Here is a 20,279-nt window from a genome sequence, read left to right as displayed (position 1 = left end):
CTTGGTAAATTATGATTATGATAACAAAAAGTATGTTAAGTCAAACCTAGGATCAAGATCCACTTAGTGTTTGGTAATTTCAGATTTGAGGACTCTGGGGATTACTGATATTAGTGCATAAAATAGTTACACTCACTTTATTTTAATAGCGGTTATGATTTGCCCTGTAAAGAACTAAATTGATATAAGGTGAGTTCAAAGTTAAATACTTACCCTATATTCCCATAAAAAGAAAAAAAAAATACTTACTCTATATTTAGTTGGGGATGATAATGGAGATGATGAGAGGCGATGGGGAAAGAAAAATATAACTTTTTATTGTTTGATTGAAGTAAAAAGTGAGAGAATTACAATTAGGGTGGATAGAATTTCCACTGGAGCCCATCATTTATTTTCCTCTCAAATTGAAAAAAAAAATGTGAGAAAAACTAGTAATAAGAATAAAAAATACAAAATTGTCCACACTTTTCTATTATTCTACTTTTAATAATAAAAATATACTAGTAATTTACTCTTTATATTTGTACTTTTCCATCTTCCTAATTTAACACATATAATAAAAAACAAAAAAAATTTCTATCTCTCACTTTTTTGTTATCCTCTCATTTTTTATCCTCTCAACCAAATAAGACCTTAATTATACATTTATATCCTCCCATTTTGTAATAAACATGCAATGATTAGTTTAGTGATTCATTTTGAAACTTTAACATATAATTTAACTTAGTTCGCAGAAAATTCACAAATCAATGTTAAAAATGAGGGCAATGTACTTTTGTCTAAATGGCAACTCTCCCTTTGTGGTAGATATATTTTTGGGGTTCCATCCCACCGTTCTCACCTTGATACAACAACAAAAACCCCCCAAAGCTTAAGAATGAGTATGACTAGTAAAATGAAAAGATGGATAATTAGAACCTCATAGTCTTTTCTAAGTTGCTTGTTTTAACTTAACCCCCCCCCCCCCCCCCCAAATAAAATATTTGGATGTTTTTGTTGAACTTATTAATTTATTTTCAAATATATATTTTTGATAAGCTTTTCATATATTCTTTTTATGTATATAAATAACCGTACTTTGATACTTTCACTTAATTTTAGATACAAACTAGCAGATAAATAAGTAAAATAATAAGTCAATCCAATTCCAAACGCATGTTAATTTTGACTTTTTTCCTTAAAATTAAAAAACAAAATTAACTGCTACTTCAAGCGGGCAGAAAAACATAAAATGATATAATGGCAGAAAAGTTACCCCACCAATGCAGCTTTTGTAAGATTACTTTGGATACAACGGATCATGCAGATTGGATTCTAATCATGCTGAACACATTGTGGGCCACAATATTTCTGTACGGAGGTATTTTGACTGCAAAAAAACAACTTAGGAAGGCTCCATTAGGGGACGGAGATGCGGTGCAAGTGCAACCCCTAGCACCGTGCAATTAACCCCTTATTTGCAAAAGAAATCTGAAAAAAGAATGTAAAATTAAAATAATATAAATATAAATATTTAAATTTCCAAAATTAAAAAATGACTTTTGAACCTTTTAATTTCACCCATTGCTTTGCTGTTGTATGGTGTAATAGCTCTAACTATTGCACCTACTCTCAATTCTGAACAATAATTATTCTCTTAAAAATTTTTGGTAATTAATATATATATATATATTTTTTTTTTTTTCTGTAATGAATTTGGTTTTGAGAAAAGTGGGCCACATGACATGATCAGTTCCAGAGTGGGGTCATTTCAGGAATGAACTGGAAATGTAGGCCTATTGTGCATGGAAAGCATGATACATATAATCCATTCCAAAATTATTAGGGGGTAAAAAAGAGTCATCTTGCATGTGAGTATAAATAGTCACACATTAATTGAAAGGCATTGCTAATTGCGGGTAAGAGTTCCATTAATAAATCCTTTTTTTTTTTCTAGACAACAGGCCAGCCTAAAATGGTAAAATGGGTTGCGCTAAGATTAGGAAGTGGATCATTAATTAGACCATTAAATTATGAAATCAATGGTTGTTAATTGTCAAACATGTAGCTCTCAATAGTTAGTAAAATGGGGTTGAACCTAAGGTTGAAGTCTTTGTAGGCAAGGAAATCTCAAATCACAATAAAAGTTAATAATAATACAGCGCATAACTGGGCCATTGAATATAGAGTTTAGACCGCTACTTTTGTTCTCTATGCGTTCACTAAATGAGTACACGAGCTTGCTTACCCATGAGGCCATGATGACACGAATACACATACATATCACATGGTTGTAGCCTGTAGGCTTATAGCCGACGTTGATGTCTAATTCTAACATTTTATTTTAGTGTCCATCTGGCATATTTTAAATTCATTGATTCATTTAACAAACAAATAAATTACAGTTAGAAAAAAGTAAGATTTATAAAAAAGAAAAAAAAAGAGTCAAATAAGCTAGATAATGAACCACGCCAAACACATATGTTAATTCTAAAATTTTTAGTAAAAGCCCCAAATGGAAGTATATGGTTAACAATCACAATTTTTGTCAAATTGCTTGTTATGCATTTTTTTTCCTTGCCTTTTTCAATGATAGAAACCTATAGTTAAAACTTTTTTTGAGAGAGAGTTTCAACCTATGACGTCTGCTCCTGATGATAGCTCATTATTATCAGACTAAAGACACCAATTAGTTTTTGGTATTAGCAGAGATTTAACCCCAAATCTCTTATTCAACCATCAAATACTTTACTAGTTGAGCTAGCTGAAACTCATAAACCTATAGTTAAAACTTAAAACCCCTTTCAATCCCTATTGTATCTCCAATAAAGCAATAAAATGATATCATCTTAAAATAGAGGGGCAAATGAATATTTTGGAACATTGTCTATTTCTCAATTCTTCTTTAGAAAGTCATATAACATGAATTAAACATGCATGTTAGACATTTGCATTTACCTACTTGAAATTAGGTTAATATTTTTACAAGCAACAAGTTACAACACCAATATTAAATTTGCTAGTGTATGTTATGTGTCTTGAAATGAAAATCCAAATAAATACCAGCACCCTAATTCCAATAAGGTGTAACTTTTTAAGTTACATATTGATAAATTGAAATCAATTCAAATCCGTGTTGCTAAATTGCATGGACTGAGGGAGACTTTGACCATGGGGCAATGACCCCCCCTTAATTTTTTTGTAAAAAGATATCAGTATATATAAGTAGAAATTTTAGTAATTTTGTTTTATAAATTACACTTCCCCCTTAATAATCTCATTGATTCTTTTAAGAGTAATATTATAGTCACAAATTTTTCTATAATATTTTTACAAACAGCTGAGGTAGTAAATTCTTATTAGTTTGCATCTAGGTTAATTTGTAACTCTAACATTTTCCTCATTTTAAAGGGTATAAAAAAAATTTCTAAACCTAAAATCTAAAACAAAATATACAAGTCCAAAAAAACTAGCTCAACAACAAAAATTACCAATAATAGCTTAAAAACAATTAAGCTCAATCAACTAATTTTAACCAAAACAAACAATTCAGCCCTTTAAAATTTTTTAAACAACATAATTTTGTCCTTACCCAATAGCAAACGCACACATAAAAAACAAAAATATTTAATTAATTAAAAAAACTCTTAACAGGTAAGTAACAGAGCTAAAGACTAGAACAGCTACATGTAATTAGTAGCATAGTCACCCTCTTAATTTTGAGTTCTAACTCTGTCCTTGCTAAATTGTAGTCTTCCCCACCACCTTGTTAAAAAAAAAAAAAAAAAAGTGTTCCCCACAAAAATAAAATAAATGAAGCATTCTTAAAATTAATGAATTTTGCGAGATATATAGTTGGACATATTAATGAATTTTGCGAGACATGTAGACTCTAACTGTATTATAGTGATCCCTTTTAAGGCCATAAATTGGGTTCACTCATGATGTTGAGTTGTTATCAATAAAAGTGAGCACAAAGGTGAAAGGGGTAAATGATTCCAATGCTATAATGATCACTCTAAAACAGTACAAACTTAATAGACAACATTCGAATTTGTTTTGGTGCAAAAAAGAGAATTCAATATTAAAATAAGGGGTTTTAATTAACTCAAATGGTAAAGTATTTTATAGTTGAATAAGAGATTTAAGATTCGATTTTTACCTACACCAAAACCAATTAATATTTTGGTATGATAAGAAAAAGTAATCATAAAAAAAAGATATCATAGATTAAAGTTATCTCTAAGAAAATATATAAAAACAAAATCATTATAGACTAAAATGACCAATACTTAATTACTTATTTAGCTTTTTCTTTTTTACTTTCTTTTATGAGAATTACTTATATTTTTTTGATTCAGTGGTTGAGAGTTTAGTTCATGTGTTTAAACACATGTTTTTAGTTTTTAAACAATATTACACGTACTTTCATATATTTTTTCACTCACATATTTCAAAAAAAAAAAAAAAAAACATTATTAAACAGCCTTAGTTACAAAACCCTGGCCATACTAATTACTTATTGGCTTTGCAATTTGCACGATTTGAAACAAAAATCCCATCGGCCTGAAAAGTGAAAAAACCAAGAAAGTCGAAGCTGATCTGTTTAGTCGTAGGACTAGTAGGACCCAGGTTTATCCCCCGTGACCAAATTCATGAATTCCAATTCCCTCTGCCCACTAGAAAATTATAAATCCCGTGAACTACATACATGGATTTACAATTCCGCGTTTATTATTATCCACACCCACAACCACTACCAGAAGCGGACAAATTCCATAAGAGTGAGACCAAAGAACGACCAATCTGTGACACGCACACATCTCTCACCGGTCCTTTTTTGGTCGACACGTCACGAATTTCACTCACCGACAGACTAACGCGGCTGTCTGGGCTCCACTTTGGTCTCATCCTCGTTAAACAATATTATATTATATTTATATTTTATAGTATGTGCCAAATTGATTTTCCATCATCGTCCGCATGTGATTTCTCATAACTCAACAGTCAACACATTATAAATCTCGACACTAGTATTCTTCAATCTTTCATTAAAATAAAGGTTTATCATTCCGTAACCATTTTTTTAATTGTATTTTTTTAATTAATTATTTTTTAACCAACTTGCTAATTTATTTTTGAAGCATTTGTTTATCTAAGGTAGGTAGAACAGAAGGTTTTCCTATTCTTAGTGAGTTTCTATAAAATTCTTTCATCTATTTACTCCTAAATTATTAACCTCCTTATTATTATTATTTTTTTTTGCAATTAATATCGTTTAACATATTATCTTCCATTAAGTGATATACTTTTTTCTCTGAGTTGATCTTAATTTGCTTCTTCTTTTTTTTTTTTCAATTAATACCGTTTAACATATTATCTTCCTTTAAGTGATATACTTTTCTTTTTGAGTTGATCCAAAATGATTTTTTTTTTTTTTTAAGTTGAACTTCAATTTTCTATATTCCTATTTTTTTCCTAGGAAACAATTTTTTTTATTTTATATTATAGTTCAAGCGTTAGTCTAGTGGTACCAATGCCCTTCATGGTATCCAATTTTTTATAAGTAAACAAGATTGATAATAAGAATACCATTCATGTACTCGTGTTTAGGTTTGAACATTGAACTCCACATTATTTTTATTTACCTAGAAAAATAAAGTCAATAACATTTAAGGCATTTTTTTACTTTCCACTAAACCTATCATTAAATTAGGACTAGAGAATCTTAACTTTAAATCAAGTAAATAATAAGTTGAAAAAAAGTGTTTATTTATGATTTAATGCTCGAAAAGTATAATATTTTAGAACATCTGTATTTATATAATAATATAAAATAATAATTGACTTTTTGTTCACTCAAAAAAAGGGCGAGAGTAATTTTGTTTATTCAATATCATAAGTAACAACGGAAAGAAGAAAGGAATGACACTATTTGAGAAAAAAAATAGCATCCTCGTTCTCTTTGGAAGTACTGCCAAGATCGAGCTAGAGCAACTCTAATACATCCAGGGATGGAGATCATGGAGGCATTCATTGACCAAGGGGCAGCGCCCCCTCCTAATTGCTTTTTAAAAATATATTAATATATATATATATATATATGTGCATTAATTTTGATAATTTTGTTCTATAAAATTACATTTTGCCCTCTTAACAATATCATTGAATCTTTTTAGAGTAACGTTAAAGATACAAACTTATTTACGATATTTTTATAAACTGTTGAGTTACAAATTTTTATTGGTTTGCATCTGACCTTATTACTTGCATCACTTTTTTATTTATCAATAATAATTCACTATATCAGCAATATACTTCTAGCACTTTTCTCATTTTAAAGGTCATTGAAAAAATTTATAGATCTGAAATCTAAAACAACATATACTAGCCCAAAAACATTTGTGCAACAACAAAAATCTCCAATAGCAAAGCTAAAAAAAATTAATTTCTAATTAATCAATTTTACTCAAACAAACAACTGGTCCTTTAAAAAGTTTTAAATAGAATAATTTTGTCTTTACCTAACAAATGCACACATTAAAAACTCAACAAAAAAAAAAAAAACTTTGTGGCTAACAAGCCGCCAAACTAGAGGTCAAGGTTGCCCCCCTTAACTTAAAATCTTGGCTCCGTCCCTGAATACATCTCATAGAAATACAAAAAAAAAAAAAAAGGGTACTAAAAGTCTAAAACTATAAGAAATAATAGAATATCCTTTAATATTACATCAAGCCTCTAAAAACTTACATTTTTGATATCACATTATAATATATTCATATATATGTGTGTGTGTGTGCGCGCGTGACCCAAAGTAAGGCTGCTGGGCCTCAGAGGAGTTTGGGCTCACAATCTATTTGTATAGTGAACTTTTGGATTTCCTACCATGGGTGGCGCTATGCTCGGCAGGTCCGTTTACTCTCTCTCTAGTCTTTTCCCTTTGAAATTGTCAACCCTTCAACTGAATCTTTTCTCCCTATTTATAGTCAAACTTAGTGAAACAGTCATGATTATTCCCCTGATGGGTGGAAGAAGGGGTCCAATACTATTACCCATAAGTGAGGGTTTAGTTGGGAATGGGAGGAAATGAGAGTGGCATTGGAACTGGCTCCACCGCTGGGTTTGATGCTCGGCAGGGGCGTTCCCTAGGCAATGGAAGGGAGGTCCAATACCGTTTCATCTAAGTAGATGTTTGGTGGCGGGAAGGAGAAAATGATAGTGGCGTTGGGACCAACTTCGCATGTCAGTTCTGTGCTCGGCAGGGGCACATCACAGGCTGCTTTGAGCACTTCGAGCTCGAACCTCTTGGACGGCACGCGCGTTACTATGTGTGATTAGCGCGGGGCTCTTATAAGAGTTAGTCTTCATGGGCCTTAGGGTGATTGGGCTTGATAGGGGGTGAGGCTCGTAAAATATATATATATATATATATATATATATATATATATATATATATATATATATATATATATATATAACTCTAAGTCTAAACAATGTTATACTACCCAATAACTTGTTATTGAATTTATATTTTAAAAATTCCACCGTGGAATTATATGTTTTATATATTCTTAACACGCATGCTAATATTCATGCCAATTAGTTGTTATTTACTATTCAATCCATAAATTCATATTTTATTCATTATTTTAAACTACAAAAATGTAAATTTAAATAATTGATTGATAACATGACTATTAATATTATAATCATTTCAAAAATTTGCAAGCATGAAAAATGCACGAAGATAATGTAATTCAATGATAAATTGTTAAAATTTGCATTCAATTAAAAAATTATTAAGTGATGTAACATTATATAAAGTTACACGGAATCCATACACACACATAATTTCAATTTGATTTTTACATCTATGAATAAAATAAATTAAAATATGTTAGATTAGATTTAATCTTATCAAAAAAACTATATTAGCTTAAACGGATTAAAACTTATCTCCTTTTTTCGATAAAGGAAATCAAAATTAAACAAATTTTGATTATTTGTCAACAAACTATAATTAAATTAGATATGTTATTTTTAATAAATAATTTATTTAATTTATTTTTTAATCTTATTTTTTTAAATCTCAATTACTCCTATTTTTAATAATATGTGTATCAAATATAAATAAATCTCAATTACTCCTATTTTTTATTAAATGTGTATCAAATACAAATATTTATCCGTCTTCTATTGGTTATTTTGTAAATGACACTAAGCGGTTATATTTAAAATCATTCATTCTCTCGTACTAGGAGGCAAGACAGTGATTAGCTCATGCCTTAGCCAAAAAAGAACTGGATTATCTTTTCCTTTTAGTCTGTATGGAATCTATTTCTTATACATTCATAGTTATTTTGTTTTAGATTTTGTAGTGGCTGAATATAACCTTCCTGACTTGATCTTAAAAAAAAAAATACAAATATTTATTTATGAAACTTTATCCTACTACACTATTGACTATTAGTTTTGAACTTTCAGCATAGTACATAAGACTAATAATACAAAGTATAATACTATAATTAATAGTACAAAAGACTAATAATACATTTTAGTAGATTAAGTGTGCATTTGGATATCGCTTATTTTGCTAAAAACTAAAAACAATAAAAAAAAAATAAAAAAGCTATCATTTGAGCTTTGATTACTGTTCATATGCCTGATTGTACTATTAATGTCCTATGAACAATGCAATAAGCGCTTGACTTAAAAAAAAAAAAAAAAAAAAAAACCCAAAAACGCAAACTTGGTAAATGTAGATACCAAATCCAAACAAACACTAAAAATGATTAATAATATAACCAAGTCAAGAGTTTGATAGCTCAACTAATATTTGCTATTATTTTCAAGCTCCAATAAAAATTTATAAAATCGTGTAATAGTTCAAATCTCCCTCCATCAACTATTGGATATTTTTATTAAAAAAAAAAAAAGACCAAGTAACATGGGAGTATCTAAAGTGGGAGAAAAAGAGAGTAGGCGTTGGCTTTTATGTCGTGCCTAGTAGGACGGTTTGTACACCTAATTCAGGCCTTGGCAATTGGCATGATTACCGCGCAGTAATTAAGGTTGAAAATCTGTCTTACTCTTAGGTCCTCTGCCCTTTTGAATCCAAAAGCCACAACATTTCGTCTCCACGAGACCACTCACCACCGACAGAGAAAATCATATAAAAGTCTCTTACTTTTTCTTTTTTTCTTTTTATTTTTATTATTATTATTTTATTTTTAAATTTTGGTTGCTACTCACAGATTTTGAGCTAATTAGAAACAAGGGGAAATTTGGGTTTTTTAATTGAGTAACTAGAGGACACAAAATTTCATAGAATTTTTGTATAAGTTCAAGATGTTAAGTTAATATTACGGCAATATATAATTATATGAACTACATCAATAAATACGGCAAAATAATTGTGAAATTTTTTTTTTTGGACAAAAGGAAAGTAGATTAAAAACTAAAGAGCCTCCAGAGGAGGGAACAAAACAGTCATACACGGTTCCCATGGAATCCAAACTAAGCAATAAAGCTACATCATCAGGGGGTTGAATAAAAATAGAGAAGTCTTGTGCGAGAACAGCTCCCCTTCTAGCTAAAGCATTAGCGCATTTTATTGAAGAAGTATTAGTTAAGTTTGGTTCAAGGTACAAGTCGTTTAAATGTCACTGTCGTGCTGCAAGTAGTTTAATGCTTACTATTATTGTTATTTAAGTCATCACGTGCTGGTCATGTGATATTTGAGTTAGTTATTAGTAGACTAGTTTGTTAAGTTTGTTAATGTGTATATAAGCTAATCAGGTTTTCAATAATAATTAAGTAGAGCATTTCATTCATTCTATTTTCTCTCTTCTGTTTTCATTCAATAATATATGGGCATGAGTAACATATATGCTCCATCTTGAGGAGGAGTATTGAAGAAGTATCAGTTAAGTTTAGTGCAAGCTGCAAGTCGTTTAAATGTTACTGCTATGCTGCAAGTAGTTTAATGCTTACTGTTATTGTTGTTTAAGCCATCACGTGCTAATTATGTGATTTTTGAGTTAGTTATTGGTAGACTAGTTTGTTAATGTGTATATAAGCTAATTAGGTTTTCAATAATAATCAAGCGCAGCATTTCATTCATTCTGTTTTCTCTCCTCAGAAATTCAATACATTTGTTAGCCTCTCTATAACAGTGCATAATTTGAAATTGAGAAATTCGCCTAAGGTGTTCTTTGCAATTAGCAACAATAATATTATTGCTATTAGGATTGTCACCATCTTTGGTCAGGAGCTCAATTGCTACTTTAGCATCCAATTTGATCTCCACTGCAGCAAGCTTGAGCAAAATACAAAGTCTAATCCCATTCCTCAGTGCCCATAATTCAGCAGCCAAACTACTGGTGGTTCCAATAGCTTGGGCGTAGCCCCTCATCCACTCTTCCCTATCGTTCCGGATAAAAGCCCACTCTCTCCTATCGTTCCGGGATAAGCCCACAGCCTCCTGCCAGTCCAGGATTGACTAACCACGAAGCATCAAAATTAGGTTTAAACCAAGTAAGGGGAGGAAGCCCTTTTCACCTGGATCTTAGCACGCACCATGTGAAAATTCTTAGTATTTATCAACTGTTTGTTATTTTGTTACCACCAACGTGCGAGTGCCGTGGAAGTATTAAATGATCCACCGCGAGCTAGTTAATGCTTAGTGAGCAATGACAAGGAGTGTGTGAAATGTGGAAAGAGAACTAACTATAAATAAAATATTTAATACACAAAATAAATAAAGAAACAGGGTCGCAATCCGTCAAATTAGGCGCAAGTCAAATGTGATCCAAATACCAATCTTTTAAAGACTTTTACTATTATAAATTTTTGTTAATAAGTGTCACACACTCTCTCTCTCTCTCTCTCAATTCAGATCTACCATTTTAACACTGTCACTCACATACATACAAACGTACATCACGCTAGCTAGCCAGCAAGGAAAAATAATTCCCATCGTTTTTTTCCCTATAGAAACAGCAAACAGGTCGGTCACCTAGGTTGTCTTTTTATATAAGACAGCGGTACCTAAAATCCCAAAACAGCCCATCAAAAAAGAAATCCCAAATCAGGGTCGATAATAAGTCCTGCATTAAAACAAAAATGCTACTAATACAACATTTTTTACAATAATTTCATAATAAATTTAAAGTATTAGGTTGTTTTTACGGATATATTCACATTAAAATTAATAGGATTTTATCCCGTATGATTTACGGTATTGCGGACGTAACATTTATTAGAATTAAATTGTACTACGAGAAAGAGACGTCGCTAACGAAAAATGGGTCGGGGTCTATTTTGTTGGGGGGCGTCCTTTTCTAGCTCTTATCTCTCTCTCTTTCTCTCTCTAGGAAATGAGATTTGGGTCTGAGTGTCATAACTCATAAATAAAGAGAGAATTACAGTTGGGTTTAGAACTTAAGAACTCAACTGGTGAGAGAGATCGCGTGTTTAATAAGAGACTCGTAGAGTGCACATTATTAGTAATTAACGTAATGGTTATAAATTATACCACTACTGTACTAAAAAAGTGCAATTATTTCGATCTTTCACATTTATACTGTGATACGCAATTTTAATAGTTATCATAATTACAAATAAAATATTAAAATGAGAGTATTAGATATTTGATAATCATAAAATAAAAATAAAAATAGTTTCCAGTATTCACGAGCCTTGTCGTGATTGGATCAGTACAAAATCTCTTTGCCCTCACACTCTGTTCGCTCTCTCTCTCTCTCTTTGCTAACGGCTAAGCATTGAGCACAGTGAAAGAGAGAGTGAGAGAATATAGAAGCAATTGGATTAAGACTGATAGCTAAATAAAAGAAAAGAAATCTACAGAAGTGTGTTTTTTATTTTTCGTTCAGCAATTTTCATACTGGTTTTAAAGGGCTTTTCTTTGCTCTATCTCAGCTTTTGCCACTCATTCAACAAGGTAGTGTTCGCTTTTCAAAAAAACTTTGCTTGATTTGATTTTCAAAAGATGCATTGCTAGTTTGTGATACCCATTGAATTGATCTAAATGGGATTTTGTTCGTTTATGAATAGTGCGCCAAAGTTAACTTTTTTTTTTTTGAAAAAAAAAAAAAAGCAGTTGAGTTGGCTCTTGGGGTTACAGAACTCACTGAGCTGATTTTGGTGTTTTGTTGAATGGAAATGTATCTGCTTTAGTTTCCCTTCGTTTTCTCTGAATCCCAATTACGCTTTTGTTTCCATTTTTGGGTTCTGTGAGTCTTTTACTTTATTATTAGGAAAGTTTCTTCTTGTTTTTTTTATTCGGTTTGTGGGTTTAGTATTTTAAATCGGATGGACAGAGCTTTATCCAACACTAAAATTTTTCCTTAAATTCTATGTTTTAGACTTCTTTAAGTTTTACCTTAGTTGATTAGAAACCAGTTCTGGGTTTGCATGTTTTTTAGGATTTAACTCGTTCGAGTGAAAAAACATATCTGGGCATCTTTGTTTCATAGGTTTAACTGGTTTTTCATTAATTTTGAGTGTGGGGTTTCTCTGTTTCTCTTCATTCTCTGAACTGTGTTTGAGTGAAAGACTTTTCTGGATTTTGTTTTCTTCATAGGCTTTATATTGTTTCAATTTTATTGTGGTGGGGTTTCCAGGTCAGAGGATGTCCAGGCCTCTGCATAGAGGTGTATCTGGAGGATTACGACTCTCTGGGAGCAACAATGATTTGTGGGACTCTCAAATGAAAGATAGAACAGAAAAGGAAGACTTAGATAGAAGGGGTTCTGATCAAAGTATTGCATCTGCGAAGTTTCCTTATCTTCTACATCTCTCAGATAATTCTACTACCAAGAATGGTATCAACGAGAATGGTTTTGCATCTGATTCATTGATCAGTGGAACTCCGAGAAGTCGGCACAAATTAGCAATGCTGCTTTTGAAGTTCAGTCTAATATCGATTGTAATACTTGCTCTCACTGGATCTTTTTGGTGGACGATTTCTATTTCTGCATCGTCGAGGGGTCACATATTCCACGGTTATAGGCGACTCCAAGAGCAACTTGTTGTAGATTTGTGGGATATTGGGGAGCTTTCTCTTGGTTCCTCAAGGTTGAAAGAGTTGGAATTCTGTCCTGAGGAGTTTGAGCATCATGTTCCTTGCTTCAATGTCTCAGATAATATTGCTTTGGGTTATACGGATGGCAATGAATATGACCGATTTTGTGGGCATGGATCGAGGGATAACTGTTTGGTTCTTCCACCTGTGAAATACAAAATTCCTCTCAGGTGGCCTACTGGAAAAGATGTCATCTGGTTTGCAAATGTTAAATACGACCCACAGGAGAGAATGTCCTCAACAGTGACCAGGAGGTAAGCAGAGTCTGTTATTAGCAACTCTCTTTTATATGAGCTTTAAATTCTCCTTGATCTTTATTTAATTTCTCCATCTCATGTATATGCAGGATGATGATGCTGGAGGAAGAGCAGATCGCATTCCGTTCAGACTCTCCCACGTTTGATGGAATTGAAGACTACTCGCATCAAATTGCAGAAATGATTGGGCTGAGAAATGAATCTAGCTTTATACATATTGGGGTAGGTGGTCATTTACTTTTAGTTAGAATCTACACGTTAAACATGTTTAATTATTTTGGTTGTCCTTCTCCATCATCTGGTGAGTGTTCATATCATTTCTAGTATATCCCTTTAGCCTCATCATGTGTGTAATTATAATAAACTGGTGAGGTCCAAGCCAAACTGCCACCCTGGATGTTAGGATACACCTTTGGAAAAAAAGAAGAAGAAGAAAGAACCCCTCTTACAATCAAATAGTGCAGCTTGTTTAGGCATGTATCAAATTTCGCCTTTGTCCTGAAAATGCAACATGTGAAGTCTGAAATGTTTCAAGCGTATTATAACTTCATGGTACCCAATCCCAACACAATTAGAAATTCTGTAGCAATTGCATGCTTTTATCAGTTTCTTTGGTGTTATGAAGTTTTTTATCCAGGTTGTTGTCTATTGTTTGATTTATTATGTCTTTCAAATCATCTTAGGGTTGCTTTATTACTATTTTGACACAGAAGCTAGCTTCATAGAGTTACATAAAGATCTTTCCCCAGTATATTTATTGAAGCATTCCATATTCGACGTCTTGATGTATATTACATATGTATGCAATTCATTTGTTAATATCCTTCTGAATTCTGATGTGTGCTTGTGGTCTGATTCAACCTACACCAATTTTCAGAGACTTGACTTGTACATGGCCTTCCTTGTCTGAAATGGTGACAGAATATGATGATCTCCTAAATTTTGCAGATTAGAACCATCCTGGATATAGGATGTGGGTTTGGTAGCTTTGGGGCACATCTCTCTCCCAGTCAGCTCTTAACTATGTGTGTTGCAAACTATGAGGCTTCACGCAGTCAAGTTCAACTGACTAGTGAAAGGGGTCTTCCTGCAATGATTGGTTCCTTTACTTCAAAACAGTTGCCATATCCATCTCTCTCTTTTGATATGGTGCATTGTGCATGGTGCGGCATTGATTGGGCCCAAAAAGGTATCGGTACTTAAAAATTAAATGTCGAAGTGATGTTAAATTAAGGACATAATTGAGCAAACATACATACATACATACATACATATATATATATATATATATTCTACAAAAAATGGAGTAAATTTGTTTACCTTTATCCACAAAGGCAAACATGCTTCTTCCATATTTTGCCTTTTTGTTCACCTGTGTCTTTTCCTTCTGTATATTTCAGTCTGTTCCAAATAGTACTCTAGATTACTAGTGCCCAAGTTACTATGAAATTAATTTGAAAAAGAAAGAGATCTCATTTTATTGTTTTGCCTTTTGAATAAAATATATTATTTAATATCTGCCTTCATATTCTTTTCTGCAAGTAATTAGTAGGTGATTTAAGACATGCCAGGTGGATTTTTTTGTTTTTATGTTATTGAAGTGGTGAACGTACTAAGGCATGTTATAAAGCTTAGAATTCCCAAATGATTAAGTCACCAAATGCCTAACTTAATGAAATATTTGTGATCTTGTGAATAATTTGTATTCCATGCAATGCTACTATCTGTCTGATTTGAATATCATGCAGTAAAGATTACAGATTTGAGATGTTTTAACATTTTTGCATTAAGGCTTATTTAAATATTACTTTTGAAAACTAGCCATTTTGATATGCCAAAAACTAATTTGAATTAATCTTCAAATGGTGACTAGTACTCTTCGAATGGTGACTAGTACTCTAGTTCTCTATTCGCTTGTGTAAATGTTGGGTCTTAAGTTGGTCTTACTAACTGCATATTCATTTGATGTGGTACAGATGGTATTTACTTGAACGAAGTTGATAGATTATTAAAGCCTGGCGGATACTTTGTCTGGACATCACAGGAGAACAAAGTTCAAAGAGTAACTCGTACCAAAGAGAAACAAAAAATTACGGGAAATTTTGTCCAGAGTTTTGCAGAGAATCTTTGCTGGAAGATTTTATCAACGCAAGAAGGAACTATTATTTGGAAAAAGACAAGTAAAAGGAATTGTTATAGTTCACGGTATGGCTGCCAACATCAGACACACACACACACCTGTATATATGTATTAGATCTGTATGTAGGTGAAATAGATATAACGAGATTTATATACCATAGAGTATGGGTGGTTTTGTGCATAAGTAAGAATAGTCCTGAGTCATAGTATTACCTGCTTGTTTTTATAGGAAGTCCTCATCGGGCCCTTCGATATGTAGCAAAAGCCAAGATGTTGAAACTCCATATTATCGACCACTCCAAGCCTGCATTGGGGGGACACAAAGCCGCCGATGGATTCCTATTGAAGACAGGACAACTTGGCCATCAAGGGCCAACTTGAACAAGAATGAGCTTGCATTATTTGGTATTTTTTATGTTCTTGCTCACAGTTTGGAACAGCATGCAAATAGCAAAATAAAAACCATGTAGGATAGAAATTTTTTTGTCTGCAATATTCTTTGTCATATTATATGTTAATATTTAAATGTTTGGTCAGGTTTGCACCCCGAAGAATTTGCCGAGGATACTGACAACTGGCAAGTGATGGTCCGTAATTATTGGTCTCTTCTGTCACCATTGATATTCTCTGACCATCCAAAGAGACCTGGTGATGAGGATCCTTCGCCACCTTATAACATGCTTAGAAATGTACTAGACATGAATGCTAATTTTGGTGGTTTGAATGCTGCGTTATTGGGAGCCAGGAAGTCTGTGTGGGTCATGAATGTGGTCCCTACAAATGGACCGAACTACCTTCCCTTGATCATGGACAGGGGTTTTGTTGGTGTATTGCATGATTGGTAATATAACCTTCTTCCTACCATTTTTCTTTCAGTATAAATAATACATCTTGGGATTCTTGCTTGATCTGGAATCTCAACTAAATGTTATTCTATTGCTCCAGTCCTTCATATACATGAAAGTATCAGTTTAGTCAGTTTAGTCAATGAACTCTGGAGATAAATTGATCCAATCTACATGCTTGCTATCCCCTTCCAGATATCTTTTCAATTGGCTGTCTTGTTCCAGGAACTTTTATTTAAAAATTTATTTGGTGGGTCATCTTAAACAGAATGGATAAGTACTAACCTTTTTGAGGGGGGCTTGTCTTTCCAATCCTTCTGTTGAACTTGACTAGCATTACATGCCTACTAGTGAAAGTGTTGATTGGAAAAAAAATTGTAGGTGGTTACCTGCCAATTCTATAATTCAGATACGTTTGGTGAGAATTTTAAGGGTACTTAATAATAGTATCAGTATAGGGAATTTGATTTTTAGCATTCAAATAGTTTGGAGCTTGGAGTTAGTTGGGAGTATTGGCGAACCAAGCTACTGAAAATTATAAAGCAACTCTGAAAGAAGTTATGCATTCTGAGGATATGCCATAATAACAGAATTATATGATATGATTCAAGGATCCCTTGAAAACTCAGCACTGTCGCAGAATGATCTTTTTGAGTAATATAGAATTATAAGGACCTAATTTGGTATCATTTGCTTCACAAAGAAGTTAGCCACTGTTTTGTTCTTTTATCTGGTTATTGTAAATAATTTATGCTTTGATCTTGTATATATAATAATTCCATTTTCCTTTCAGGTGTGAGGCCTTTCCAACATATCCTAGAACTTATGACTTGGTGCATGCAGCCGGACTGCTATCCCTTGAAAGTGTCCAGCAGCGTCGTTGCACCACACTTGATCTGTTCACTGAGATTGATCGAATACTTCGTCCAGAGGTACCAAATCAGATAATACTCTCTTTTAGTTCTATATATAATCATTATGCATCGATCGCCTTATTCTTGAAATAAACCTTTAATGGCCAAGGGAGAAGCAGAAAAATCATTAGACATGCTCGAAGCAATTAGTGTCCATAGATATATGAGAGATTGCATAATAAAAACAAGTTTTTCCTCGTGGAGTCCCCCATTAATCTACAGTACCATTTTCGTTGCCTAAATTTATTTAATTTGCACTTTGATGTCATTTTATTAACCTCTTCTATGAAATGTGTCAAAATCATTTGAATGGTGTGATGTACATGGACTTGAGTCTCTATTGTCTTAGTTCATATTACATCTTCTGCAACTTTACATGTTACTTATGGTAAGAATAAGAGGTATGCTGACCACTAATAGAAAAGATACGTCATACTGACTGATCAGAAACAGACATATATGCTGGCTGCTTGTTGCAGTAAAGATTATTATTATTATTATTTTTTTAACGAATGCGCTTAATTATATAACAAACAGATTAAAAAAAAGGTACCAACATATGAATAGCAATTTTACATGTTCATACTTGATTAGCAAATATCTGTTTCTTTATAATCAGTCAAAAGTTATATGATTCCTAAAGTCTCACAAATCATATATTGGGGTATAGCATGGAAAAAAAGAACCATTTATTGGAATTAGGAAATCCCAGACAAATTCAATATCTAGCTTTTTTCTAGTCTGTGTTTGAAAACCTCATGAAATTGAATAATTCAATTTGTTTAGCTTAAAAACAAAACAAAAAACCCCCCTCAATTCTAGAGTAATACAGCTAGAGATAATCAAAACCCTGAAATATGGTTAATAAATGATTGTCCAGAGTAAAAGAAACCCCAGATGGTTTGAAAGGAGTGGTGTTAATTATTATAAATGCCACTAAAAGATGATATGCACGTAATGGTTGCTGTGTTAAATGGCTTTTCATTTGCTCTATCATGTTAAATATGCTGATATAATGGTTGCTGCAGGGTTGGGTGATAATCCGCGACACAGCTCCCCTCATTGAATCTGCAAGAACTACAATCACACGACTAAAGTGGGATGCACGGGTTGTAGAAGTTGAGAGTAATAGTGATGAGAGACTTCTTATCTGCCAGAAACCTTTCTTTAAGAGACAAGCTAAGTAATTATGAGATATCAATGGGAGTCCAAGAAGTTGGATCAAAGTATCCATATTCATTTTCTGGACGTTAATTAATCATCATAAAGCTCCGCCGTGAAAGGTGGATTGAGAATTTTTGAACAGAAAGCAGAGAGAAAGAGAAGAGTCTTGGTGGAATTAACCACAACTCCTATGGAGCCGTAAGGCTTGCATAGGACCATGTAATTACGCAATTGAGATGCAGAGCAAGTCAGAAATATAGGATAAGATTTAATTTTCCATTTGATGTTTCATTATAACTATACAACCACATGATTAAGATTGTGAAGATAATTACAGAATAAGCAGGTGTTTGCTGTAGTATATAAACTGCTTGGCAGTGTATTATTTTTGTGAAGGAATTAGTTTTTTCATGTTCTGCCTTTTTCTTCTTTAGCAAAGATCAATTATGTTCACTGACATACAATTTCATTGTTAAAGGTCAAATTTAATTAGATCATGTTAATAACATTCGCTAGAAATCATTGTTTGAATTGTACAATGGTTGAAGATATCAGTTTGACCATTCTTAGAACAAAAAGTCTTTCTTTATCTTTTTCTTGGATTGTAGTTTCGCACGAGTTTCTTAGTCTGATGTTTAGCATAAAATTTATGTAATCCAAATTGTGGTAGATGATGCTATAACTTCTCACTTGAAGGACCATTTGGGTTCCATCCTTGGCACCTAAAATAATAAAATTACAATAGAATATGTAAAAGAACATTACCTTTATGGCTCGGAAATATTAGAAACTGATTAAGGCTGAAAAAATGTTGATCCACATTGATGCCTTGCTCTTGCTAAGGTTTGTGTAAGTACTTCTAATATTTATTGGGCTATCTAGCCAATGTAGGTTTCACTAAATCGTGCCATTCTATCATACTTCACCTTCTTAGCCTGTCTTCATAATGCTTTCTACCTCAGAAGTATACTTGTCTTGATTGGCGATTAAATGTGGTTCCCTCACTCTGTAGTTGGATTGGATAAGTTGAAGCATAACTGTGCTCTTTGATCTCATTTATACTAGTTTGATTTGAAGAATGTCCAAAGGATCACTTGCCTTGCCTCTCCTCTAATAAAACGGAGCAGACAATGTGGATTTATAACTGTGATGAGTGGTAGATGGATTTATCAGCAAAACCGAGCGAACACTAGCACCAATACACAAATTTAAACCTTCCTAGTTTCACGCAGTTACTACTTACTACTTCACCTACTTCCAATCTGCTTCCAGCAATTTATGTCTCTCCATCGTAACTCCTCCTCGTTACCAAAAACAACAATCACACACAGCCTTATGGATTAAATTAGGTCTCTCCACCTGTAATCTTGCCGAGACAAGAAATAGAGCTCTAAATCGGAGATAATTTTTGATGTGACTACTACCGCTTTCTTTCAATTATCCATGTAGGTAAAGGCATGTTCGTGAGACAATAAACAAAGTTTGATTGAATTTGTAGCATATTTACAATACAGTGGATCATTTTGTAATTTGGTCGGGTGTAATTTTTAATGTACATTTTTTATGGAAGGTTGAGTTATCATTTGTTAATTACAAGAGTCAGTCCACCACGCACCGCTGTTACTATTTGTATTTAAATTAAGTATATACATATTGAATGTATAGCTATTTATAACAAAAGTTGTCTTATAAGAAGACAAAATAAAAAATAAGAGTGAAGTACAACGTGTCATTGTTTACAAAGTGGTCATCTACCAATGATACAACCTATAAACAAATGTCTTTGTAGTATAATAATACTTTTTTTTTTTGTAAAACCGGAATTGTATTTGAACTAAGCAGCAAAGGAACGTTCAGGACAAAGCCTATTTACAT

General features: G+C 32.6%; 1 protein-coding gene across 1 annotated transcript; it reads left to right on the top strand.

The window, feature by feature from the left end:
* The first annotated feature begins 11,684 nt into the window (after positions 1 to 11,684).
* LOC142613236 (putative pectin methyltransferase QUA2) lies at positions 11,685 to 18,820 on the top strand. Its single transcript, XM_075785484.1, has 9 exons — positions 11,685 to 11,941; positions 12,624 to 13,338; positions 13,431 to 13,563; positions 14,290 to 14,530; positions 15,318 to 15,546; positions 15,711 to 15,886; positions 16,019 to 16,322; positions 17,120 to 17,258; positions 18,269 to 18,820. Exons 2-9 carry the CDS (start codon positions 12,632 to 12,634, stop codon positions 18,425 to 18,427), a joined length of 2,088 nt encoding a protein of 695 aa, XP_075641599.1. The 5' UTR covers positions 11,685 to 11,941; positions 12,624 to 12,631; the 3' UTR covers positions 18,428 to 18,820.
* Positions 18,821 to 20,279: the final 1,459 nt, after the last annotated feature.

Source organism: Castanea sativa, chromosome 10, assembly GCF_040712315.1.
Source record: "Castanea sativa cultivar Marrone di Chiusa Pesio chromosome 10, ASM4071231v1".
In the NCBI taxonomy this organism is placed as follows: domain Eukaryota; kingdom Viridiplantae; phylum Streptophyta; class Magnoliopsida; order Fagales; family Fagaceae; genus Castanea; species Castanea sativa.
Note: the sequence above shows the minus strand (reverse complement) of the source record. Positions and strands in the feature narration are given on the sequence as shown.

Bases quoted from the DNA above. Each gene is read 5' to 3' on its own strand.
- LOC142613236 (XM_075785484.1), top strand. From the start codon at position 12,632: ATGTCCAGGCCTCTGCATAGAGGTGTATCTGGAGGATTACGACTCTCT. The intron at 14,531-15,317 runs GTATCGGTACTT...GATGTGGTACAG, and splicing joins CATTGATTGGGCCCAAAAAG to ATGGTATTTACTTGAACGAA. The intron at 15,547-15,710 runs GTATGGCTGCCA...TTGTTTTTATAG, and splicing joins AGGAATTGTTATAGTTCACG to GAAGTCCTCATCGGGCCCTT.